General features: G+C 45.9%; 1 protein-coding gene, 1 non-coding gene and 1 pseudogene across 11 annotated transcripts; 1 reads left to right on the forward strand and 2 right to left on the reverse strand.

The window, feature by feature from the left end:
• Window positions 1-616: 616 nt before the first annotated feature.
• Window positions 617-26,241, reverse strand: CHD4 (chromodomain helicase DNA binding protein 4). Of its 10 annotated transcripts, none has more exons than XM_039874138.1 (40): window positions 26,086-26,241; window positions 25,087-25,264; window positions 21,462-21,583; window positions 21,044-21,238; window positions 20,707-20,825; window positions 20,345-20,586; window positions 19,963-20,090; window positions 19,583-19,718; window positions 19,254-19,393; window positions 18,809-19,048; window positions 17,972-18,175; window positions 17,648-17,853; window positions 17,144-17,275; window positions 16,967-17,063; window positions 16,242-16,433; window positions 15,557-15,757; window positions 15,257-15,394; window positions 14,874-14,995; window positions 14,579-14,752; window positions 14,098-14,239; window positions 13,874-14,005; window positions 13,642-13,759; window positions 12,182-12,306; window positions 11,615-11,852; window positions 11,274-11,449; window positions 8,820-9,000; window positions 8,649-8,735; window positions 8,470-8,558; window positions 8,234-8,367; window positions 7,762-7,906; window positions 7,484-7,649; window positions 7,122-7,219; window positions 6,888-7,017; window positions 6,551-6,622; window positions 6,095-6,232; window positions 5,727-5,835; window positions 5,481-5,613; window positions 2,235-2,433; window positions 1,350-1,513; window positions 617-1,180 (listed from the first exon to the last, which is right to left on the reverse strand). In XM_039874138.1, exons 2-40 carry the CDS (start codon window positions 25,184-25,186, stop codon window positions 1,163-1,165), a joined length of 5,682 nt encoding a protein of 1,893 aa, XP_039730072.1. In that variant the 5' UTR covers window positions 25,187-25,264; window positions 26,086-26,241; the 3' UTR covers window positions 617-1,162. The 10 variants fall into 10 exon arrangements, with proteins under 10 accessions (XP_039730072.1, XP_039730069.1, XP_039730068.1 ...); XM_039874135.1 differs by having other exon boundaries at window positions 2,238-2,433; window positions 19,254-19,432; XM_039874134.1 differs by having other exon boundaries at window positions 19,254-19,432.
• Window positions 7,306-7,445, reverse strand: LOC120611776 (small Cajal body-specific RNA 11). The gene has a single exon (XR_005655289.1).
• On the forward strand, window positions 13,323-13,441 carry LOC120611821 (uncharacterized; annotated as a pseudogene).
• Window positions 26,242-26,639: the final 398 nt, after the last annotated feature.

The following is a 26,639-nucleotide window of genomic DNA, read 5'->3' on the forward strand; positions in this document are numbered from 1 at the left end:
TCAAAGTCAAGGAATTCCGGGGTATTTACCTACTACCAACCCTTTGATTAGGAAACCCTCTCCCTTGACCCCCCAGACCCCTGTTCAGCCTGTCAGGTAAGGTTCCTCTCTGCCTAGGTTGGGAGGACATCTTCCATTCTAATTTAATACAACAACAACAACAAAAAAACCACCTAAAGCCTTAAAATAAATACTAAGGTAGTGCTTAGTACCTGTTAAAAACTGTTCCAAGCATTTTACTAGTTTTATCTTCCCAACTCTATTAAGATATCTTTATTTTTGTACAAGAGAAATCTACAGCCCAGAAGTTAACTTCAAGGTCACACACCCTTTAAATGGTAGTACAGGGTATGAACCTAGGTAGTTCTGGAGCCTCTCATTTTCCACGGGCCATCTTCCTTGGTCCAGAGCACATGGGGGCACATGCACACAGACGTGACAGCTCTTTTGTGGACTATCAGGACACAAGGAAAACTTTAGTTTTCAATTACACATTTCATTTCCCAGGGCTCCAGTCATACACATTCATTCACCTGCACCTACACCCACACTGAACCAGAGCACTAAAATACAAGGAAACTTTTATTTTCAATTTTCATCAAGAAATTTGCTGTGGTTTTTTATGCTTTTGGTTCTTTTCCTTTTTTTTTTTTTTTCTTTTTTCTTTTCCCACTTTATTTCATTCTAGCCGTGGCTGGAGCCGCTGGGTTCCTGGTATTAAAAAGATGCCAACAGAGGTAGCTGTGTCTCGCCCAGGGGCCCGGCCCACTCTGAATACCCCAGAAAAGGAGAACACAAAATAAACCAACAAAATAAAACCAAAAGGAAGAAATTCAGATCGTTTTCTTCAAGCCTGGCAGGAACCCACAACAGTTTGTGTGTAACAGACGTTACAGTGGGGAAAGCCAGGGCCCAGAAGGCCAGCCCGCCAGCTCCCTGCAGATGGCGCCGGCGCTACTGCGGCATGTCTCTCCAGCAGGAAGGGCACCACTGCCCCTCACTCCCTCCCCTCCCCCAGTACACTGGGGACTGTCCCTTTACAACATGGAAGATGGGCAGAAGGAAGGAGAGGGTCTCTCAGGCCCCCAGGGGAGAAGCTGGGCAAAGGAAAGTGAGGAAAGTCACTGCTCAGCGGTGGAGGTGGTTATCATCATCTGGATGTTCACTGCTGCTGGGCTACCTATATGAAAAGAGAGCCACAGTAAGAATTCAAGACCACATGAATCCACTTGATCCCAAGGGAACTCACTGGGTAAGACTGTCCCACCTGCCCAGTTAGGGACAAAGTGAAAGTTACAAGTTCAAGAATGGCTCTGCTCCAACAGCGGGCTAGAAGAAAAAGGTCCTACCTGCTGTGGAGTAGGTTCAGGTGCTCGGTTTGCCAGGCGGCTGAGAATATTACGCTCTGACATCTGTAGCCTCACAGCAACCGGGGGAATTCGGGCAATAGTAGCTGGGAGTCGAGTCACATCAGCTTTCATGTCACTCAGCAGTTCTTCTAGCTGTTTCAGAACTGCAGAGGGGGGAAAAAAAGGAGGTGGTGAGCTGTGGTGGTCAAGACTGAAAACCTCCTTACCCTAGTGGACCTGCCCCCATGTGCTGGAGTGTTTCAGTATTGTCCTTGGTTACCAGAGTCACTTGACCTGGCCTCCACCATGCTCAAGTTCCTATTCCTCATACACCAGTTCCAACTGTCTATAATTGTATTCTATGCTTTTTAAAGCCACCTAACCCTCACTGTCCTTTGCTCCCTATTGTCTCTATTTCTTCCATTTCTTGAGAGCTTATTCTTGTCTCCTTTTCTCACTTTCCTCATCTTTTGGAGCTATCTCCCTCTTTTACAATGGCCTCCTTTCCCCATTTCACCCTTCCACCTCCTTACAATGTGTTAACTTTAATTAGAAACAAAATGCTGAAAGGGGTCTAGAATTTGATGGGATCTTAAATCACCCGAAGTTACTTCTAAAATATCCCAGATGACACTATATTATTCTGCTATTCTGCTTTGCTTTCCACTTTCAACAACTTGAATATGGTGAGTTAAAAGAGGCAACAAATTACTGTCCTTGACTGTCTCTAAGATAATAGCTTCCCAAGGAGGAAAGCAGATCTCCAGCACATCCTAAGCTCCCAGGGGCTCTAAAAAAGGTTTTGGAAACAAGAAGTAAATGTGTGTTAGGGAGGGGCAGAGGAGGAAAGACACTGAGTCAACAGGAGGCAGGGGAGCCACTGGCTACCTTTGTGCAGGACCGCATTGGCAGGCTTGTTTCCTGCCATTGACTCCTTGGACAGGTGCTGATGACTTTCCGCCAAACACTCCACCTCAGCAAAGCGGGTGTTTAGGGCCATGGAAGGGTGAGAGGGGTCCTCTGACATATTCAGGTAAGCTGCCCGGCGCAACTGTTCCTCAATCACCAGGGCTTGTTCTAGGAGCTGGACAAGGGATAAAGAGGAGATGGGAGTTGGACTGACACTTTGCTTATTTCTGATGGGCCTCTCAGATCCTATAAAGACCCTTAGGGACGGCTCACACACACTCAAGCAGTTCAGCATTACACTGCTTTTTTTTTTTAATCCCTATTAGAGGATCACATTTTTAAAACTCTTTACCCTTTATTGAGTCATTCACAAAAATGATAAAAACTCAATTCAGAAAATACAGAATGTACAAAGAATTAAAATCAAATAATTCCCACCACCTAGATACTATGAACATTCTGAGGTTTTTCTTTACATATATATCTTTTGCATAATTGAGATTATATATATATATATATATATATATACCTATGTTTTCACTCAAAGTTACTAAGTACCTTCCTTTACTATTAACTGTACTTTAAAAGATGATTCTTAATGGTTGCATGGTAGTCCGTCTCACAGATATACCTACCATATTACTTCAATTGTTTTACTCTTTAAACTTATTTTTGTTGTTTCTTTTGTCTCCATCTCACTCCTTTATTTCCTTCACCAATAGGTAACCCTTCTAATATGCTTACTGTCTTTGTGTGGATGTTCTTGAAGACTGAGTATTGTTTCGTTCCATGTGCACAATTCTAATTTACAGAACATCTTCTGTACATCTAAAATGCTTTTTCTTCCTTTTCCCACAACATATTTTTTTAAAGGTCCATTTATGTTGTTATATCACATGCATTTTGTTGCTTCTGCTTAGTGCTCCATAATGTGAATCCACATTTTACCCATCCATACTCCCAATGTCAAACAATGGTTGCCTCCGGGCCCCACCGCCAAAAATCACGCTGCAACAAACTCTTGTACCTGTCGCCTGATGGAGCTGTGTAAAACGTTCTTTGAAATATAGTCCAAGAGACAGAATGTTGATTCAGAAGTTATGAGACTTAATTTGCTCAAGTATCCACTGGTTCTTAAAAAGAATGAATCCATTAGGGGTCAGGAAAAAGGACAGTATAAGAATAATGGGTTGTTGTTTCTTCCACAAGACCTGGCTCCATCAGGGCCTACTAATTTATCCCCAAACAGACCAAGCATCTACCTTCAATCTATATACTGTCTCCTTAACCAACTCCTTCCTCCAGCCCCTATGAGCTTTCTCCAGTATCAGTCCTTGGCTTGCTGTTCTTTTAAAGCACTCTCCCAAGAGATTTTTCCTCTCCTAGCAGTAGCCAGCGTCTCTATGCAAATGACTTGATGCTTTTCAACCTTGTAGCTCAAGCACTGATTGTTCTGATACCACTGGTGTATGAATGACCACTCTTTGATCCCACTTGTTTATGGTAGAAGGGGTAGTGGGAGGATTATTTACTTGTGAGAAACACCAAATGACTCATCTAAAATTGAACTTATTCTTTTCTACAAAGTGTTCTCTCTCTACACTTCCCTGATCTGCCAATAATAATTTAACTTTCTCAGTGACTTAAGACTCAAAACTTAAGTTATATTTGGAGTTCATTCCTTTTTATCTCAAATCCAGTTAGTCAGGAGTCAGCAAACTAAGACTGGGGGCCAAATCTGGCCTGCTGACTGGTTTTTTACATTTTTTAAATGGTTGAAGAAAAGTCAAAATAATAGTTTGTGACACTTCATAAAAATTATATGAAGTTCAAGTTTGAGTGTCGATAAAGTTTTACTGGAACACATTCATACTCATTCATCACCTACGGCTGCTTTTTACACTATGACAGAGTTGTATTTGCAACAGAGATCATATATCCCCACAAAGCCTGAAATAGTTACTATCTGGCCCTAGAAAAGGTCTGCTGACCAATAAGTCAGTAAATTCTATATAATTCTTTTGATAAATCCTTTATCTTATCCTTTTCACTTTCCACAACCAGTATTGCAGCCCAGCCCTTACTACCTCATGACTTTACGATAGTTTTGTAATTTCATGAATGTCCTGTTTCCATTTCCTTTAGTCATATCAAAACTTTCACAGACCTTCAATGGCTACTCATTAACTGTAGGATAAAGTCCAAACTCTCTTATCTGGTGCCCAAAACCCACCTATTGACCTCTAGCCCTTACATCTTTCTCCTACCTCCCACCATCACCGAACCCAAGTGTTTTCTACAACTCAACTGGGCTAATTTCTGTTTCCTGTGTCTCTGCCCAACCCTTGTAGTTCCAACAGCCTTCTGTTTCTATCCAACAATCTCTATTACAAATTCTATTACATTCATCAAAACTTAGTTCCAATAGCACCTTCTCCATAAAGCCATTCGTGAACTCTCTGTACACCCCCAGTCCCCTCTGGAGAACTTTCTTATGGATTCAGCAATCTCCCTCCCAATACCCAGAATGGCATTCATTTAAACTGAAAACTCTTTGAGAACAAGCACCACATCTTATTTCTGTATCCCTGTGCCACTCATTGCTTGGCACATGTTTAAAGATTAATGTATGTTTCTTACTCCCCCAGTTAAACTCCACTTACAAGCCACATGTCTTGTCTTCATAGTATCTCGTTTTGATAGTGTGCATACAGGTGCCCCTAATACAATTTGCTAAATGCCTAAGACTTCCTTTGTTCTTGGGCTTATTAGCCCTATTGATTCTGAAAATGGTATTCTACCTTTATATCTGCTTTTCGCATCTACCTCACCCCTTACCCACACAGGTATTCAGACTCAGAAAAAAAGTACCACCAGCCCACGGAAAACCCTACCTCTTCAGAGATCCAATTCAGTCCACCTCTGTATCTTTCCTGAACGCTCCAACCTACGGTGTTCTCCTCAACACACCCACTGCACTAGTCTGTGTCATTCATTAGACAGTCATCTTTAGCCCCTGAACAGCTGGTTAATTTTCTAGTCTGTATATCTTGATCTCAAATATTTAAAATACCTGGAGGCAAAGCCTTTCATGGAATACAAGTAGTACACAGAACACAATAAATAGTATGGATAAATGAACAGACTCCCTCCACTTTGCAGTCCCTTCTGCACTTTAAGGGCTGTCATTTCAACACAGTATTCGCTCCCCATCCTGCTCACCTTGAACCTTCGGGCTAGAAACTTATTCTTGATCTCTAAGAAATTGCCACGGTTCATTTCACCCTTGAAAGGCTCATTGAGGATGGCATAGCGTGGGTCATTCTGGATGTCCTGCCACCGGGCATAGCCGTGGCTATTGGAAAATTGCTCAGGAAAAATGAAACAAGAAAAGTAAGAACCTCAAACTGTGAGACTTTGAGAAATCTTCACCAAGAACCTCTCAGCCTAGACTCAGGCAAAGGATACTTTATGATGCCAGCCAGCAGCCAGTAGTCATGCCTTCGATGCCAGATCTCGTAAGTCTTCTTGGTGACTGTGGCTGCCCGCTCCTCATTCTGCCAAAGGGAGTGCAACTCTAAAGAGGAATTTAGGGGAGATTAGGGAGAAAAAGAAAGGCCAATATCTGTGAGAATTCAAAAAGCTATTTATTCCTGCCCCCCAGATACCATCTTAATAGTATGCCTGAGGCTTTCTAATATGGAACCCAAGGAGTATGCAATCAGCCTGGCATTCCCTCATCTAGTAGAAGTGAAGTCTCTGTACATCTTGGTTTCTGACAACCCAAATTTCACCTCAGATCCTTCTAACCCCAGTAGGCCCCTCATTTTCATTACCAGTAAAACCACCATCTGCAATGTTGAACATGAAACGCTGTTTAATATTTTTCTTCTGCTTCTCGTCATTTAGGTCCTTGGGGGTCTCTCCATTCTGAAGCATCACCTCTTTTTTCTCTTCTTCTTCTTTCTTCTCTTCTACAGGATATGCAGAAGAAAAATTTTAGCTTCAGACACAGTGGCCCTTACCCATAGCACTAAGGTATGCTACAAAGTATCATCCACCTCCACCCAGTTATTTCTCACACAGTTGTTTCTCAAAATCAGAAAAAGGTACCACCAGCCCAATGACAACTAGATGTGGGGACAAATGGAGTTTTAACTTGGGATAAAATAACTACATGGGTGTAGACGGGGATGTTGGGGGTTGGAAGGGGAGGGTGTCTCTGAGATAAAGTCCTTGCTTCTATTTTCAGAATCCTTCTAAAACTACAATTACCTTCTCCAAATACCTACCTTTGTCCTCTACCACAATGGGGGTCAGATCTATTGCTGACTTTTCCTCCACCTTCTCCGCATCAGCAACACCTGGAGAAAACAGATGGCATTGAAAGTGCATCTAAAGAACGTCCTCCTTTGTTCCACACTACATCCAACTGGAACAGTCCTAAACTGAAATCTTTATGATTAAAATCTTAAAAGATATCTTAAGAGTTGGGGGAATCCACAATTTAAAATCAAGGGTGCAGGATTCTTCAGTGTGTTACTTCTTCCTAACACCTCTAGAGCTTGGATAGAAGTCCAAGTGACTGTGGTTCACATAGGGATCTGTAGTTCTTGAACATGTGGATACCTTTGGGTTCTGTCTCCATAGGTTCTTCTGTTCTCTCCTTCACCTCTGCCTTTTCCACTTTCTCCTCTCCCTCGGGAGGTTCAACAAGGACCTTTTCATCCTCTGAGGCAGGAGCAGGGGGTTGTGCACACTTCAAAAGGAAAAAGACAAGTTGAAGCAGACAGGCCAACAAAAAGTAAGACTGGGTTTATCCAGTTGCCTTTGGTATGGCACCCAGTTATCCCAACCTCTTACCTCAACAGTAGCCTCAGGGGCTGCAGACTTAACCTCTTTTTCTCCTTCTGCACTCTCTTCTTCTTTGAGATTATTTTCTTCTATTTTTATTCCATCCTCTGCAACCAATAGAAAACAATAAATACGGGGAAAAGGTCCTATAGGGATCAGAGAGGTCATGCCTTCTCAGTCTGTGTTATCTTAAATTGTCCTCTCGTGCCTTTAAGAGCCAGCCCTATACTCAGGACGGCTCTCCTAAACTGAGAGGGGAATCGCTGTGTGTCCTGCCAGACTCCCCTATTAGAACTGAGCACAGGGGAGCAGAGAAAGCACAGGCCAGGACAAAAAGAAAGGGACAGAAATGACAGTACAGGCAGACTTACCAGCAGGTGGGGCAGGTGCAGGAGTATTGGGTTGTGTGTCCCCTGGAGTGGAGGGGGTAGGAGTCTTTGGGGAAGGTGACCCTGGCTGGGACATTTTCTTGTTTTCCTCTACTTCAGCAAGTTCAGGCATACTCCAGCGCCCGTTAACATGTTCAAACTCCTGAACCTATAGCAAAGGGACGTAAGTTGAAGACCTAATTCCAGCTCTAGGCTCCTTTCCTATTGCCCTCCGGTCTCCCCTAGAAACCCCGAACAATAGAGAGAGATTCAGGGCTCACCTTTTTGCGAATTAAGGACATGACGCCAATCCTAGTAAGGACATGCTGGCGAGACAGGCCTTCTCGGGGAACACCATCAGCAAAGGTCTCAGCCCCATCTGCTCCTGGCTCACATAAATGCCGCATGAAAAGAGAGACGTAAGCCCTATAGTGAACGAGGAGAGAAATGAGTTAAACAGCAATCATGCCAACTCCTAGATCAGATCCTTTCCCATCCCAAGTTAGGCGTTATCCCAGACAAGAACTATGGCTCCATCCCAAAGTAAAGCCCACCATTGCCCTGAAGGCTCCAGAGCCCATGCCATGCCTCAGGTTCTCTTCTAGAGAAGCTAGAAACACAAAGAACCCTATTTATTACTAAGAGCTTTGCCTGCCAAAATAGCCATTTCTCTGACAGGCTGGGCTAAGGCTATAGAATGACCAGAGATTAGAAGCCTTTGCTCTGTATTAGTCATTCTAACTCTCAACTTACTTGAACTCTTTCTCTGATTTGCCTCGCAGATCTCTAACAAGCCACTGAGTGGTAAAAGCATCCTGAGGTGGCATCCCATATCGCATGATTGCATTAAGAAAGGCTTTTCGTTGCCGAGCATTAAAACCAAGTACCTAGAGAGAGAAGGAACCTATATGAGAGGGAGCAGGTCTTACTCCACCAAAGACCCAGAATCAGCACTCATCCACCCCTCCTTAGAATCATACAGCACTTACTTCAATATTCCCACCAACACGGGCCAACAGAGGAGGCAATGGCTTATCTTTATCATTCCGCAGGCCCTTGCGACTGGGCCTACGGGGAGCTGCAAGAAAAAAAGGAAGCATGAGTGACACTGGTAGGGGTATTAGACAAAATAATATTTAAACGACCAGCAGAAAGTCATAGCCCTCACCTTCAGATCGTTCATCAAAGTCTTCATCACCTTCCTCTGAGGCCACTGAATAATCGGACTGGTTGTCGGACTGGTCGTCCTGCCAATCTGGAGGGAGAGAGGGCAGATGAGCGGGGCCCACTGCTCTAGTGGAACGGCCCATGGGTGGGGGGCGGGGCCGGCCACACACACCTCGGTCCTCCTGGGAGCCATCATTGTAGTTGACCTGTTTACGGATTCTTTTTCCTTTGCCCAGATTTCGGGCCAGATCTTCTTGCTGCTGCTCATAATGGTGCCGCAGCAATTTCTCCCAGTAGTCAGGATCCACACTTTCTTCCTGTTTTATGATTTCCCGTTCTACCTCCTCTTCCTCCTGGGACAGAGGGAGGGCCAGGACTCAGGGTTGCTGAAGTCAGCACCACCAGCTACCCCTGGTCCTCTCACAGTTCCCATTCTGCTAGCTCCTTTTCATGGACTCTGAAACACTTGGTTTGCCTGCTTGGACCTAAGAACTTAAAAGAAATTAAATTGACAGGACATGGCTCCTCATAATTATGTATAGATCAGTCAACATGAAGAAAAACGTGGATAGAGCCATTATCACAAGAGAAGAATGAAGAGATATAGTGTGCTTTCTTCCAAACCTTTTTACTAACATATACATAGTTGGGAGATAGAAAAATGTAGAAAAGAGAGGTGAGAGCCTTAGCAAGACAAAATAGAGATGCTTCTGAAATCCTGAGATTTTAATGAGATAAAATAGAAAGGCCATAAGCCCTTCTGTTCTTCTAAACTTCATAAGAGTTTACCAACTATGTACGAAAAAGAAATTTATATATATACACACATATACACATATATATCTGTATATATCATCTTATGTCTCTGTAATGTTTATGCTTCTCTGCAAGTCATATTTTTTCAGACATTTCAGGACCATTAACTGATTGCCATATCCCTTACGTTAGAATTAAATTGCTGCCAATAGCATAATATTAGAAACAACCTAAATATCATCGTGGAACTAACTAAGTAAATGTTGGAGTTTGGGGTGGGCAAAATGGGTGAAGGGGGTCAAAAAGGCACAACGTAAAATAAATAAATCATGGTCATGTAATATACAGTACGGTAACTACAGTTAATGATACGGTACCGCATACTGAAAACTGCAAAGAGAGTAGATCTTAAAAGTTCTCAACACAAGGAAAAAAATTACTAATTGTATGGTGACATGTTAACTAGACTTGTGATCCCTTTCACAATATACACACGAATAACAAACTATGACGTTGTCTACCTGAAACTAACATTATGTCAATTATCTCAATTTCCAAAAATAAATAATGGTACTTCCAAACAAGGACATACTATGCAATAAAAAAAAAACAAAAACAAAAACAAGGTGGGGGAGCTCTTTATGTGCTGATTTAGACTATTATCTTCTACATTTATTAAGTAGACAAAAGCCAGGTAGAGAACATTGTGTGTAAGAAACTTTTATGTTTAAAAAGGAAAGAAAAAAGGTGTTTATTTATGTTATGTATAGATGGATATATGTGTAACTTGCATGTATATAAAATATTTTAAGAAAGAAATACAAGAAACTTAAAACATCAGTTATCCCTATGGAGAGAACTGAGTAGCCAGGTAGAAAAAAGATTATCTTTTTATCTTTTGAATTTTGAACCATGTGAATTTTTAAATATTTAAAGTAAATAGCAGCTATACCCACTAATAAAAAGGCCATCTGTATACCTGTGTAATCTTTAGTAGAGGTTATCAATGAGAGGCAAAGTATCACCTCTCCCTTCCCAACTACTTAGCAAGTGCTGCCCCAGTTGATCACTTTTATATATGCAGTTACTGCCTTGGCAGGAACATGGAGCATCTTTAGGAGAGCAATTTTGATAGAATCCGTTCTATAGACCTACATCAAACTTTTCAGCCACTTATACATAACCAAGTTAGTAGCAGCTCCTTCAAGAACAAAGATAATAGGTCCTATAAGAAAAACAGAGCAAAATGGATACTTCTAGATTAGATGGGAAAAGATAAGGTTAAAACCACCAGAAACCTATCTATATCAATTCAAAGAACCCTAAGCTAAGTGTTTTAAAGAGGACCAGAGGAAAAACCAAATTTTTTTTTCATTTTATCATTTGAGGAAAACTATTACATGGAAGCCACGGATTTTATCACTGTTTTAGTATTTTTTTACTAAAAAAGACCAAAAAGGAAGGAAAAAAAGGGAAAACAACAATTCTGTTTTAAAAAGCACAGGGAAATGGGCTGTCTAGTTATGTGTCTTATTTCTGCCTTTTCTCCAAAGAGACTTGCGATAACAAACAAAAGTTTATTTGTAGGGTTAATAAAATCTATAAAAGAAAATGAGATTCTGATAAAGAACTAACATAATTGGTTTTCATGTGAAATTTGGCTATGAGTTTCCAGACAGCCATGGCAAAGATGAGAATATAATTGGTCATATATTACAGTATTTATTTTCAAGGGAAAGAGATATATATCAATTCATCAATGTACTAATTTACCTATAGATGTTTTCTTCCAGTCTCAAATACCATCTTGGTCTCAGTTCCAATTTTTGGACCAATCAAAAGCACAGCATTTCCTTGGATTCATACTCACCCCCATCTCCTCTTCCCGTACCACATACTGGGCCACTTTGAAAGAGCTCAAATATTCATTCATGCCCTGCAATTCTGTGTCTTCAGTCTCATCCTGGTTACGGTCCAACAGTCGTTCAATGGCCTTATCATCATAGTGGATAACACTGCTATCCTCTCCCTCTTTGTTATCTCCTCCTATAAAGAATCAGGGGTCCATACCCACAATGTCAGCTTCAGCAGCTGACATTGGAAAAAGCAAGTTCCACAGGACCCCAGGTCCAAGTCCCAGGACCCCAGGTATCAAAGATACCCTTTAGAAAGGTCAAGCCCCACATCAAAACAAGTTCTTGACTTGCTCACCTCCATCTGTGGCTTCATCTTTGAATAGTTCCTCAGTGCCAAACTTGAGGATGTCATCAAGCTCCTGTTTGGACATAGATCCAGTCTTGGAGCCCAGCCCAGGCCGAACCACTAGATGTGTCAACATCATCTTCTTCTTTGCCACCTGTGTAATACGCTCCTCCACTGATGCACGGGTCACAAACCGATAGATCATCACTTTCTTATTCTGCCCAATACGGTGAGCTCTGCTAAAAGCCTGGAGTTAGGTACAAAATGAAGGCAGAAAGTGAAATAACCACATTTTTCTGCTTCGATTCTTGTCTTGACTTCCACATAAGCTAAATCCAGCACAAGGCAGGAGCTGCAGCTTGCCTTCATATAAAACATCCTTTTGCACCCCTGCCCCAGACATCACCCTCTATCATGATATCCAAAACAAAATCCTAACTAGCCGAAACTCTCTGGCTTAAAATATACTACAAAACATAAAAAGAAGCTATTATTTTCCCCTGAAACAACTAATACCAGATGGTGGAACCCTCAATTCCAGTAAGTTACTGTACCAGGGCTGCTACCTCTACTCACCTGGATGTCATTATGGGGGTTCCAGTCAGAGTCATAGATAATAACTGTGTCAGCAGTGGCCAGATTGATTCCAAGGCCCCCAGCACGAGTAGAAAGCAAGAAGCAGAACTGCTGAGCACCTGGTGCTAAGAAAGGAACCAAAAAACACCATTAAAAGTGTCTTCTGAATTCCACTTAATAAATGTGAAAGAAATATCAGAAATATAAAACTTCATCAGGCAAATGCATGGTAATAATCACTGTAAGCAAGGTCCATCAATGGATACAAGGTCCAGGAAATCAGTGTGGAAGTTTAAAGACAAACAGGATATTACCAGAGTCTCAAATACCTCTCTCAAAATATTTACTAATCGCAATGGGAAAAAGAGTAACTACAGTGGAGAAACTGAGCAGATACCACCTGAACAAGTGTTCAAGGTTAACATCACCAACAATGGGACATTCACATCGTGTCCCCCTCTCTTCCCTAATATGACACAATGAAAAGGACAAAGCATCACTTCTATTGTATTCTTGTCCAAAATGTCTAACCTCAAGGTAATCATGAGAAAATAGACAAACCTAAACTTAAGAGACATTCTACCAACTAACTGGTAACTGTCATAGTATCAATGTCATGAAAGAAAACGAAAGAGGGTGAGGGGACCAAAAAAAAAAGGAAAGAATGAACTGTCAAAGATAGGGAAAGTTACTTAACAACTTAATGCTCTGTGGGATCTGGGACTGGATCCTGAAACAGGGAAAGGACATTAGGGGGAAAACTGGTGACATTCAGTTAAGGTCTATAGTTTACTTCACAGTATCACACCAGTGTTAACTTCCTGGTTTTATTAATTATACTGTGGTTATACAAGTTATTATCAAGAGAAGCTGAGTGAAGGGTATAGATGAACTCTGTATTATTTTTCAATTTTTAAGTCCAAAATTATTTTTTAAAGATGATGTAGTGGCTACTGTGACAAAGTCTGCCACTAACGTGCAATTAAAGCTTGGATAAGTCCTGGTCCCTCTTGAACCTCAAGATACGACGAGAAAAGGGTAAATAAAACCCTTCTATCTAGTGAAAGGACAAAGATTCTAAAGGAAAAAAAATCTCCTAGGAATAGTCTAATACATTCTTTCAATCAAAACATTCAAAAGAGTCTACAGCAATGCTACTCTGAACGTGCCCGATCTCATCTGATCTTGGAAGCTAAGCAGGGTTGGGATTTGTTAGAACTTGGATGGGAGACCACCTAGGAATACCAGGTGCTGTAGGCAGAAAATAAATAAATAGATAGGGTGAGTGGGTGGGTAGATATCTAGGTAGATAAAAAGACATTCAAAAGATTTACTCTTCCATGTCAACCAACAGACCCAAAAGAATTACATAGAAAAGCAAATGCATAAGAACAAGTGACTGGTCCAAAGACACAGTGAATAAGGATGCCCGGATCAAAGCCACTCCCCTTCTCTCATACCATTGAAGCGGTCAATGGCCTCTTGACGCATGTTCCCAGTAATTCCACCATCAATACGTTCATATTTATAACCTTCATGTTCCAAGAAATCCTCTAGCAGGTCCAGCATCTTGGTCATCTGGAAAAGAAGCAAGTTTAATTATAGGAGAAGCAAATGATAATCCCTTCCCTCATGTCACTGAAAGCTATCTACTGCTATCCCATAAAGCTCCCAGCTCAGTCCACATAATACCTGGGAGAAGATGAGTACACGGTGCCCACCCTCCTTAAGGTTCTTGAGCATCTTCTGTAGCAGCAATAATTTCCCAGATGCTCTGATTAGGGCACTCCCATCATACATGCCATTAGGCATCTTAGGGGCTTCCTGAGGAAAGAAAGAAAGAAGAAAAAAACATTGAAAGAAAGCCCAACAGAGCAGTTCCAACCCAGGGAGGAACAACAGATGGCACAATATACCATTGCAGCCACAGGGAAGAGATATGGGTGGTTGCAGCACTTCTTAAGATCCATCACCACATTCAGCAGAGAGACCTGGTTGCCACCACCCCGAGCATTGAGAGCTTCAAAATTTCGAGTGAGGATATACTTGTAGTACTTCCTGCATGGACGAGAAAGATATGTCAGATTCAAGAGTCTTCACATGACTCATAATGCAGTCCCCAAATCTGAGATCTTCTTTCCAACATACCTCACTTTGGGACTACAGACACCTAACAAGCACCATCATTTAAATAAGGTATTTAAAATAAGGCATGACTAACTACATAAGAACCAAGGGCTCCCGCTCCTGGCAACAGGTGTCTTTAGGCCTTGCTTGTTCCTGTCACCAGATGCCTTGAAGCAGAGTGTGGGGAGGAATAAGAAATACTTTGCAGACTGGCAGATTTTTCTAACAGTATTTACAAAATGAAGTCAATAGTCTGTCCCTCTGACTCACTTCTGCATAGGGCTTAGCTCCACACGCACAATCAGCTCTGTCTTGGAGGGCATATTCTTGAACACATCAGCTTTGAGTCGCCGCAGCATGTGAGGCCCCAGCATGTCATGCAGTTTTTTAATCTGGTCTTCCTTGGCAATGTCAGCAAACTCCTCCAAGAAGCCTTCCAAATTGCTTCAGAAAAAGAAAGGAAAACGTTGGAGAGGAACAAAGGAAGAAAGGACAGTGATATAGAAAATGGGCAACAGGAAGATCAGGAGAATTATGAGCCTTTTATGCATAAACACACACTTACTGGAACCTCTCAGGGGTGAGAAAGTTGAGCAGATGAAACAGTTCTTCTAGATTGTTTTGTAATGGAGTCCCAGTCAGCAACAGCTTGTGCTGGAGTGAGTAACCATTTAAGACCCGAAAGAACTGGTGAAACAGATGGAGATAGTGGAATTCAATAAAAAGAGGGCTCCAGTGTATCTCTGCAGAACTCCAAGCTGTTTCACTGCCCATAGTTAAGTCCCCCACCCCACAACTCTATCTTTCAAGGTCTGGCCACCATGGGGTATCGCTAAGGAAGAAAGGCAGAAACCAATTTTCCCTTTCCTCTCTCCTGTTTCCCCTTAATGAGTAGGTGGTACTAAAAACTAACACTAGAGGCTATAATCTCCCTTTCTACCCCCTCACCTTAGACTGATTGTTCTTGAGCCGATGGGCTTCATCCACGATAAGGCAGGCCCAGTCAATAGAGCCCAAGATAGCCATGTCAATGGTGATCAACTCATAGGATGTCAGCAGCACATGGAACTTCACAGATGCCTCTTTCTGCACAAGATGGCAACTTGGTCACTAATGTTTAACTCCTCCAGTGTCATCCCTCCTCCTAGCTGTCATCCTTTTGCTTCACTCCAGGGACCAAGTCACGAGGAGGCAAACTAAGCCCTTAACAACGCCCCCCTGAGGTTGGTTCCCCTCTCACTGAGATACCTTCATGCGAGAGGCCTTCTTGCCACCTCGAATGGCATTGTCTTCGAAGGAGAACTCATTTTCTCGGATGATGGCCCGGCTGTCTTTGTCACCCACATAAGTCACCACATACATATCTGGAGCCCACATTTCAAACTCCCGCTCCCAGTTGATGATGGTAGAAAGAGGAGCACTCACTAGGAAGGGGCCTTTGGAATGACCCTTTGAGGAAGAAGAGAAGCAGAACAAGGACTAAGGGCCCATCCCACTGCAACCCCAGCGCCCACCTCTACCCCTGCCCCAAAAGCTAGCCCAGGACTGGCATGTGGACTGCTGCTCCTACCCTTACCTTTCTCTACATATGAAAACACCCTACCCACACCTTTCCAAAAAGCCATGCCCGCCATCATAGACAGCTCAAAACCTTACCTCTTCTGTTAAGTCTTTCTATACTAATTCCACCCACAGTTCTGCTGATCTCGACATCCATCCATCCCCCAGTACTGAGGCTCTATGCACCCATCACTAATTCTACCCATGGATCAATTCCCTCAAATCTTTCTCTGTGTATGTGTGTCTATCTATCTTACTTCCATTTAAGGTCAGCTATAAATTTTTTCTTCCTTTTACTCTCTCCTCAGAGTGTAAGAGGAGACCACAAACACAAAATACCCACATAAAAATCTAACAGCCCCAGCTTTCCTACCTCCTTATAGAGAGAATAAAGGAAGACAGCTGTCTGGACAGTCTTCCCAAGGCCCATTTCATCAGCCAAGATGGTGTCCGTGCCCTGAGCCCAGGAGAAGCGCAACCAATTCAAGCCCTCCATTTGATAGGGGTGCAGGGTTCCACCTGTGGCATCCAGGTACTCTGGCTGTCGCTCATACTTCACTGTTGGCTGAAAGATGGAATAAAGAAGTCAAAAGCTGGCAAGGAATTGACCTCTGAGGAAAGACACATCATAGCCTCCCCAAGCAACATATTAATTTTGCCAGTCAGGATCCACCAGAAAAATAATTATATATTTCCCACCCCCAAGATTCATCTTTTTAACCTTAACCATCCTCATATTACACACACACACACACACACACACACACACACACACACACACACACAAACAGAGGAATTGAGCCATGAATTAAGGGTAGGAAGACCCAGTTCCAACCTAAGTTTCATAAAAGCTTGGTTTGGTTCTATGATCTTCCCCTCCCTAGATTACATGTCCCCAATCATATAAAACACCACCACCCATATTTTTATTTTCCCGATTAAAAGTAATTCCAGTGTTTTCTCTGATTTACAGAAATGTGAACAAGTCGGCAAGCAGACTTCATAAAGCATTCTCAGCTATCGAGTTGTTACTAGCACCATCATTAGACTGGAACACTATCCAATGACCAGTGTCCTCCCTCTTCCGCCCCAACTCACATCAACTGTTGGAGTTTCAGGAGGCCTCTCCAACTTCCTCAGCTTCACCTTCTTGAGTTTCTTGCCTGGTCGGCCTTCCTCACCCCTCATTAACTCCCTAAAGAAGAGAGATGTCACACCACTGTCTAGGGTACTTCTCAGTGAGAAGTGATTTCACTCCGCACCAACGTCACTCACCTGTGATTCCAATAGCTCTGCTTAAACAGATCATAGTCTTGTATCTCCACATCTTCGCTCTCCCAGGATGCCTGATCATAGGGCAAGTCTCGCCACTTGATTAAGTAGTGGACATGGCCCTTCTTGTCCACACTACGAGCAGGGAGAAAACCTTCAGAGCCAGAAGGCCACATTCCTCTCCTTCTAAGTCAGCCTTGCTCTCGAAAACTGCCAATAACGTACGTCCTAAACCAGACCCCTACCTATGCCACACACCACATGTAATCACAGCCTCTACTACATCGGTCTTTGGACCAAAAACGATCTCTAATGTATAGGTTCCTATGGCTCAAATCCCAGGGTTCAGTCAGTTAATAACAACATATTAAGTGTGTGTCTCTTCCAAGCATAAGTAATTGATGACATCCATTTTTGTAATCCCGTTGGCAGGAATCTCCCCGTAGATATGCTGCCTACTTCTAGAATGCCCAAGACAACCACACTCTGGCCCAGCTCCACTAGTACCTGTGGTTGAGAATCCGGTGGATCATCATCCACTCAGGTTTTATCCCATAGCGATAAAAGCGTTCCTCCATCTCTGCAAATTTAGGGTCCTTGTTCTTTCGCTTTCGACTCTTCTCTTCATCACCACCAAAGTCCCCAGAAGGTGGCTCATCCATATCATTCTTCCGCTGATAATTTCGGAACATCACTTGACAGTGCAGCTCCAACTGCAAGCAGAAAGAGAAATGTCACCAAGGAGCTACAGTCACTCCTTCCACCCAAAAGACTGTGTTCTCATTACCCTCTTTGTTGTAGCCCCCATATCTCTAGCCTGTCCATGTTTACCTGCAGTTCAGACACCCAGGAGCAGTGCCAATAAGACATGCCTTGCCATTTCACAAAGAACTGCCGCTCTGGCCGCCCTTCCAAGGGCTTGGGGGAGGGAGTATTGGGATCAGCATCTGGAGGCCGAGGCACTGGTGTGGGAGATGGTGGCTGACCCCACTTCCAGATTAGAATCTTCTGGACTTTGCCTTTAAGAGCTGGACACTAAGAGAAAAACATGATCCAACACCAAATCGTTACCATTGAGAGGAAATGGTACAGCCCACAGCCTCAATCTTATCCAAGGATTATTAAAATCTCATTGCAAATAAAACTAATCCCAGGACCCTTCTAGGGAAAGAGTAAAAGAATTCCCTCTCCATTTCTGGACTTCCTCCAGGATTTGTGTGACACGATCACTCCTATCTGCTTAACAGAGCCAGTAGCTAGACTTCACAATGACCCAGAACAAGGAAGCATAGAAAACCCGCAGACGTGGAGCCCAGAATGCTTCTCTTAAGCAATCTGAAAGCAGCAAGTGGCCCTTTAAAATCATTCTAAACCACCAAGACACCTGGGCTGGATGTCAAGACAAAGATGAATGTTCTGGGCTAGAATATTGCTCCATTCCTCTTAAGAGAACTAGTGAAGCATCAACTCTTCTGTTCGAAGTTAGTCCTATATTTTCCCAGGACAAAGGTATCTCAAGACAACATGAGGAAGGAAAGTGCCTGTCTCAGGGCTAGAAGGTCTACAGTTCTCCAATGACCTCTTCTGCACCTCAGCCTCATGATGCCTACATATAAAAAGGGTAAACCCTTCCCGCATCCCCCACCCCAGTTGGAATCAGTCACTCACTGTACAACGAGGACAGAGCCACTCGCCGTTGGGAATCTCTGGAAGTGGGGGGTTTAGGCAGTGGATGTGGTAGGAAGAAGGACAGGTGTCACAGCAGAGTAGCTCCCCGCCATCCTTGCAGACCCGACAGAATTCCATATGGTGGTCATCCTCCTCTTCAGGGTCTCCCCCAACCTCTTCCAGGATCTCCTCACCCTCTGAATTGTCCTCTTTAGCCTCCCATTGGATGCCTTCCTTCTCCTGCAGTAAAGGACCAAAGAGTCAGATTATTACCACCCCCCCACCCACCCACCCAAGTCTAAACAATGCTCGTTTCTTTGAAGGTTTCCCAAAGCCCACACCAGCAATATCACCATTTCTACTCCCATCCAGGCCCCCCAAAAAGCTTTATCACCCCGCCCTTCCTCTCAAGGGTCCCAAAGGGCCACAGTGGCCAGGTACTCACACAGTGTGGGCAGCTCCACTTGCCCTCAGGAGCCTTCTCCATATCTGGATCCAGGCAGACCATGTGGTAAGCTCGGGGACAGGTATCACACAGGATGATCTCGCCACCTTGCTGGCACACCTCGCAATAGTCCTGGTGGTCTGTCTCATAACCATCCACAGCAGTCACCTCCTCCTCGCCTGGGCAAGGAAGAGGGAAAGCCCAGTTATTAGAAAAAAACTACCTCCCCCTCCCCGCAAAAAAACCTCACCCCCTATCTGTTTAGGGAGATTCTTCCCCAGTCATTCCCACCCCAACCAATCACATATAAATACAAAAAAGAAACACACCTTTCTTTTTCTTTTTAGTGGTTCGGAGTTTCTTGCGGCTGCGGCTACTACGGCTGGTGGAACCATCGGAAACAGAATAGCTATTGATACTGGCATCATCAAAGTCAGATTCCACATCTAAGTCATCATCCTCACTCTGGAAGAATAAAAAAAAAGTAAGGATAGAGGTTCAAGCCAAGACGAGTGATAGAGAAGGAACTCCCTCTTACAAGGGTACCAGAATCCCAGCAAGGACTGTTGTATATGGACCCTAGTTGCCTTGTTCTGTGGCCAACTCCCCACATCTTATGCACCTACTGTGAAGGCTAGATCCTGACATAAGGTAACATCCTCTCTACTAGATATGGCACCCTCACCAAAGGGATGGGTTGGGCTCTTACCGAGGATCTCTTGCGCTTAGAACCAAAACCTCCCAACTTGATTTTCAGGGGAGCCACTTTCTTGGGTTTAGGCTTCTTGGCATCAGGTACACGAGGGCTGCCCTTGGGCTTCCTCCGAGCATTGGGACCTAAAATTGAGAGAGCAAGTGAGATCATACAATCCAAATACACGTCACAGGGCAAAAGACAGGGGACATAATAAAATTTTCTCCACCTAACTTGGCTTCCTCATGTTCAGCTTCCCAAATTTCCCTCCTAAATCAAAGGTTCATTCCTCCCTCTTGTCTTCCATCTTTGGGCTGATGACAGCATTTCCATGCTTTCTCTATCTTCGCCACCCTAAGCCCATACTAGTCTCCCCTCCCATCAAGTCCTACTTCACCTTTGCCCTCCTTGGTCTTGGCCTTTCGGATAGGCACCTCCACAGGGGGAGGAGGTGGTGCAACTTCAGTGGCTGTCACCATGCTCTCCACCACGGCCACGGCTGCTGCTGCTGCTGCTGCCACTGAAGCCCCAGAACTTCCTTTGAAGGGGTTGTTGGTGCTGAACTCCCTCCACTTTGCACCCAAAACCATCATCATCTTGGAGACAGCAATCTTGGGGTTTTTGGCAGCAATAAGGGGTCTGGTGGAGAAATGGAGAAGAATTAAAAAAAAAGAAAAAGTTTAAGAATATGAGAAAGACAAATAAGAAGAGGTTATAGAAGGACTCTCCCCCGCCTGCCCCCAAGACCCTCCTGTTTACCGGACAAACTGGCTGAAGGCCTTGTAGTTGGTGAGGGTGCGATAATCCTCCTCTGAGAAGACATGGTCAATGTCTTCCATGCCCCAGTCTTCCAGGAGCTGAGCAGATGATTTAGGCTCCTGCAGATACAGCAAGGTCAAAGACCTGACTCCTAGTATCCACACTTGCTAAGGGAATTTGAGTTGAAAGTAAGGTTTGCAAGACCAAGAGAAGAGAGTTGAGAGGAAATTAGTAAAAACAGGTGGGGAGAAAATGTTCTAAGGGACAGAAGAGTGTCTGGGAAACAAAGGACAGAGATTAACAAACAGTACAGAGAAAAGGATGGAGGTCCAGGTACCTTTGAATCATCATCATCGTCATCCTCCTCCTCCTCTTCCTTCCGCTTGGATTTGCTCTTCTTTTCTTTCTTAGGTCCAAGCTTCTTTTTCTTTTTCTTGCCAGGAGTATAGTCGCTGCCCTCACTGTCTGAGCGCAGAGCCACCTCTTCTTCCTCCTCCACAAACTCCGGCCCCTCCCCAGAGCTGTCCCCCAGCTGCCGGCATAAGAGCATACGCTGGAGCAGGAAAGGGGGGGAGAGGGAGACAGACACACACATGCTACACACATGCTGACCTCAGGACAGTCTTGAGGCTTGCCCCCAGGACCTGGCCCGCCACTCCAGAGGAAGAAACAGACCCCCCTGCAGCCCTTCAACCCTTCTCAGCGCCCCTCCCTTCTTCCTTTTAACTCCCCATAACACCCAGTCACTCACTCACCTCCTTTTTTTGGCGCTTGCTCTTAGGGATTTTAGGGTCCCGAGGTTTCTTAGGCTTTTTCTTCTTCTTGAGCTTTGGAGTCTCTGCTTCTGACAAATCCTCTTCTGGGTCCTCTTCGTTTTCTACATATATTTAGCAAAGAAAGGTAGGCCGGGAAAAGATCAATAGCAAAAGGTTAGAGCCTAATCCAGAGGCTTTAGACGTTATTCCCCCACCTCTTGTCCCAGATTCCACTGAAGAGACTGCTATACTCTCCACAGAAGGAAGCTGAGACTCAGGACAAAAACAAAGAGAGAGCTGTATAGACCCAAAATAGGCCTGCCAGGCCAGACCAGGCCCACCGCGGGCAGCTGTCCAGACTCCTGCCTCCTCTCCCTCATCCCTAACAGGAGTCTTCTATATGCTCATCTCCAGTGCAGCTAAATCAAGCTGCTAAGAATTAACCAAATAATAGAAATAGGTCCAGTCCTCCCATAACTGGCCACCAAGTGGTCTATAAATCAGGGAATAAGAATGAAAAGTCCTACCCAGATGACAAAAACTATAGCATACACGTCACCTCATTCCCAAAACGATATTAGTTCAGGGGTCCCAGAAACCACACCTTTCACCTACTCCTTTGAGTCATTCCAGCTCAAAACAACCAGAACCTCCAAACCCCAGGTTCAGTTGCCAGTTCAATCTCATACCCACTCCGAAACATAATTTCCTTTTCCCATTTCCAGCTCTCCTGTTCCTCTCCAGCTTCTCCTGGGTCAGTAGCCTCTTCTCCCCAGGGGCCCAAATCAGCCCAGCTGTCACCATCTCCTCCGCAACCCCCCCCATCCTCCTCCCATCTGGCTCCACCTCCTCCCCTGGCTGGAAGCACACACAAAGCCTGGGGTAATACTGAGAGCTCCTGGGCAGGGATAGGTGGGAAGGGGCACAGAGGGGGAGGAGAAGGCCAGGAGGCAGGTTCCTTTGTAACAGACATTCACACCAGCACACCAGCTCCCTCCTCCTTCCACTCTCTCCTTCTTCCCAAGCCACCCCCGCCCAAGGAAGGGGGGAGTAGAGAAGGGAGTGGTGAGAAGGAGGAGTGCCTCACCCACTGAGGAGAGGGAAAATGGCTCCTGACCGCAGAAGCCAGCCCAGGGCACCCAGCTGCCAACATAGGACAGACAGGAAGTGGCGGGGGAAGGGGTGGGGTTGAGAGAGGTAGCTGGGGAAAGACTACCCTCACAGAAGACTTCCCAAATTATTACCTGGCCCCAGGTCCAAATGCCACCTCTCCTAACACTTCCTCTGGGATGACACAGTTCTCAAAGGGCCATGCTAACATCCAAGGCAAGAAAATCCAAGATAAACATGAAGGAAATACTATGAGAGAGACTAGGTTACTCTCTCAATCATAATTATTTTTCCAATCATCAGAGCTAAGATTTAACAAAGGCTCAGTGGAGCTATGGTAAGAGCATACAACTTTCTCCTCAATTCTGATACCTAATTGATTTAACTTGAGGAATGGGAGCCCATAATAAGTCTCTGAAACTCAGTTTCCTCATCATCCCCACCCACAGTCAGGCCACACATCCTAAACCACCTCTTGCCACCTATCCAACATATGGGAGTCATGGTCACACCAAGAAAAAGAAGTGGTGTACAACAATCTGCTTTCTTCAGTCCTACACATGCTCTCAGCTTCTGACCAACAGAACTAGACCTAAAATGCCTCTGGCTCCGCCTTTCCTGAGCAAGGCAGATACTAAGGAACATGAGACATTAGGCTGGACAAAGCACTATCGGCCTCCCCCCACTCAGCCCAGGATCAGGCCAGGCACAAGAAAGCCCCTCCCATTCCCTTGGGAATGGAACACCAGCCTGGATCTCACCAGAATCATTTTCGTTAAGAGATTCTCCCCAGCAATCCTTGTGTTGTTCTCCCCTTCCTCAATCAGCTACACCTCTAGGTTCTTCCTCTTCACCACCTCCTTAAATGCTAGAAGTATATAGTTAAGGACAAATCCAGGGAGGCAGAGGGTATTCTCTCCCACCCACAAAAGACTCCCAAACTTCTCAGGCAGATAAAGTACTGACATGGCAAGCAGCAAACTGGCTAAGATATAGTGGAGGATTTGGGAAAGGGGCAGGAATGGGGTGTGGCAAGTGGAAAAACTGGGTCATGCTACAGCATGGGGCAGAGTTCATCTAGGGAGGCCGCATGGGCACCCAGTCTACACAGGGGCAGCCCCAGACCAAGGGGCCAGTGGGAAGCCAAGATATGCAACCAACACTGGAGAGCACTACTACTTCTCATGTCCCTCAGAAAGGATAGGATCACCACCACCCTAGGCAACAGCACAGAAACCTGTCACCCTGCCCCACACAGGAGACTCAAGCCTAAGTGTTCTTAACCCAACAGCTGAAGACACAGTAATAAAACTGAACCCTCTCCCAAGTGGCCTCAAGTTGAAGTGAAAATTTGCAACTTATGTGGAAGCATCTCTTTCCCAGACCACCTCAACTTGCCGCTAGAGCTTAGAAGTCAAATATAAAAGGTGTCCCATAGAAAACAAAAAGAGGACCAGCAGGCTCCAGAATGAAAAGAAAACTGTAAGTGGAGAGAATGAAGAAATAGCACGTAGAAAAAAAACGAGCTAGTAAAAATGGTCAAATAAGTAGGTGACTTGGCTGGGGGCTCTGAAGAAGGAAAGGTGAGACATCTACTTAAAAAGCATGACATCAATCATCATTTGAGGGTAAACAAGGGCTACTCCAATCAGGTAGAGTGATTACAACCATACGGGTTTGGCCAGTTCAGGGAGCCACCCCAAAACAGATAGCACAACCCCCAACACACCTACACAAACACGTCATACCACCAGCCCAAACCCCAGGCTACCTGTACAGAGGCAGAGAAGCCTCTGGGAAAAAAAGCCAGGATTATGTCCACTTGCGAGTGGAGGGGGTGTATCCAGGGTGTCACCTCCCTTCTTTTACCCCTCCTGGTATATCCTTCAGGCTATTACATCTTACCTCTAGCTCCCATCATTTCCCTGGCTCCAAACGTTACAGCAATCTGCCTTGTTAAAAGCGCTATAGATCCTAGCTACCCAGCGCAATTCAAACTTCACATAGTTGAAAGAGCACAGAAAACAGGTAACTGATCAGAAGCTAAAAATAATCAGATAGAGAGTAACCAGCACTCCCGCTTTCCTTTCCCCAGCAGCAACCACAGGATCTTAACTAACACAGATGCCAGGCTGGTCTCATCAAATAGCAATCCTCAACCCTCTTCCCCGCCCACCACCACACAACCTCCAGGGGTCCCAGCTACCTGCATTCCTCCAAGGACCCACACAAGGTAATGTGCCTGCCAGCCCAAAGAGCTCCCTCAACTGGGAACTGCACAGCATTCCTTAAGACAAACAGTGCAGCAAGCTTGCATCTCGGTCCGTGGAGCCCAGGAGGCACATGGCTTCCGCCCCGCTCCTACAAAAGCTCCGTAGAAGGGAACCACTCCCTTCGGATGCCCTCCACCTCAGGCTCTGCACAGAGAGAGAAGAACTCAGTCCTGCCTCACCGGAGTCACTAGGGAGGGCACAAATGCCTCCTTCCTGCCCGGGGCCTTAGGAGAAGATGTTACCTGGGCGGGGTGGGGGCAAGCTGTTGTTCAAAAGTGCATCCATATCCTCCTCCTCGCTGCCTGCCGAGCAGGGGGACGGGGAGCCCAGGCCCGACGCCATCCCCTTCCGCTCCCGGCCAGGGAATTGGCCCAGCTGCTCCTGCCTGCGGCCTGGGGCCCTCTACACTGGCCCGAGTCACTGTGCGGGGGAGGGGGGAAAGAGAGAGAACAGTCAGTGACGCGCAGTCCCCCTCCCCCACCCCACCCGCTCTTTCCGCCCACCACCACCACCGACCGGCCCCCCCCACCCCAACCACCCTAGGCAGGGCACCCGTCCTCAGGCTGAACTAACCCCACTCCCTCGCATGCCGCCCGTCCCCCACTGCCCTCCCCCCTCCCCAGAAGCGAGGCAGCCCCTGAGGAGACAGGCTGCGGGGGGGGGGTAGCCACAGGCTGGACCGAACGGGGTGACTGGGGAGGAGGGTCTGAGGCGGCGCGGGGGGCCGGGGAGGCGGCCGGCGGCGAGGCGCTCGTGGTATCACAAGGTCACTAAGGGGGGCGCCTCCCGCGCCTGGGGGGGGCCAGTGCCCAGACAGGGAGAAATTAAAGGCTCTCTGGGACAACTCAGGTTCTCCCAAGAGCCGCAAGTGCGGGGACGAGGGGCGGAGGCCTGGGTGCCTGGGGGCTGCAGGAAGACTTGGGGTGAGAGGGCCCCACCTGGCAGGGGTCACCACGTGTCCCAGGGGCGCAAGTGAGCAGAGGGCGGGGGGCGGGCGCCGGGCATTGTGGGGAGACCAAGCCCGAGATGGGAGTCGCGGGGAACCAGACTCTGGCTGGGCTGGGGCGGGGGGAGGGGGAGCTAGGCGCCCTGCAGGGAAAAGAGAGGAAGGGTCCGCTCCTCTGAGCAGGGGGCGGTCCGCAGGTCCAGGGACGCCTGAGGAAGAGGCAAGTGGAGGGATGACCCTCGGGGCTGGCCAAGCTGAGAAGGGCGTCTCTTTGAGAACCCCGCGCTCTCCTCACCCCAGAGCCGCCGCAGGTCGCGCTGGGTCCGGCCTGGTGTCACTCCCGCTCCGGCTCCTCCTCGCCACGGCCGAAGGGGGGAAAATGGCTCCGGCTCCGGCTTCGCCTCTTAAAGGGCCCGAAACACCGGCCGGGAAATCCCACCGCACAGGCCCCGCCCCCCACGGACAGCCCATAATAACCTCAACCAACTCCAACCCCCCCCTCCACTACCGCCACCCTCCTCCCTAGGTCTCCCGGGCAACCCCGCCCCTCGTCGCTCAGGGCAACCTTGGCCACGCCCCTTCGAGCGCGCGCGTGTCACCAGGCAACCACTCCACCTCCTGGCCATCCCATAATACATGGACACCCCCCCATATACAAACACACACACATACTCCATACACATATATGCCAGGATAGTTGACATCTCATAATATTGCAGACCTTTTGCAACTAACCCTTCCCCCCAGACATCCCATAATAGCCATCCTTTGCCAACTTCTTCACTCTTGGCCCTAATGCTAACATCCCATAATAATTCGTCACCTCTCCCTCCCCATGGCCATCCCATA

Source organism: Pteropus medius, unplaced genomic scaffold (genome assembly GCF_902729225.1).
Source record: "Pteropus medius unplaced genomic scaffold, Ma_sr-lr_union100, whole genome shotgun sequence".
Classification (NCBI taxonomy): Eukaryota; Metazoa; Chordata; class Mammalia; order Chiroptera; family Pteropodidae; genus Pteropus; species Pteropus medius.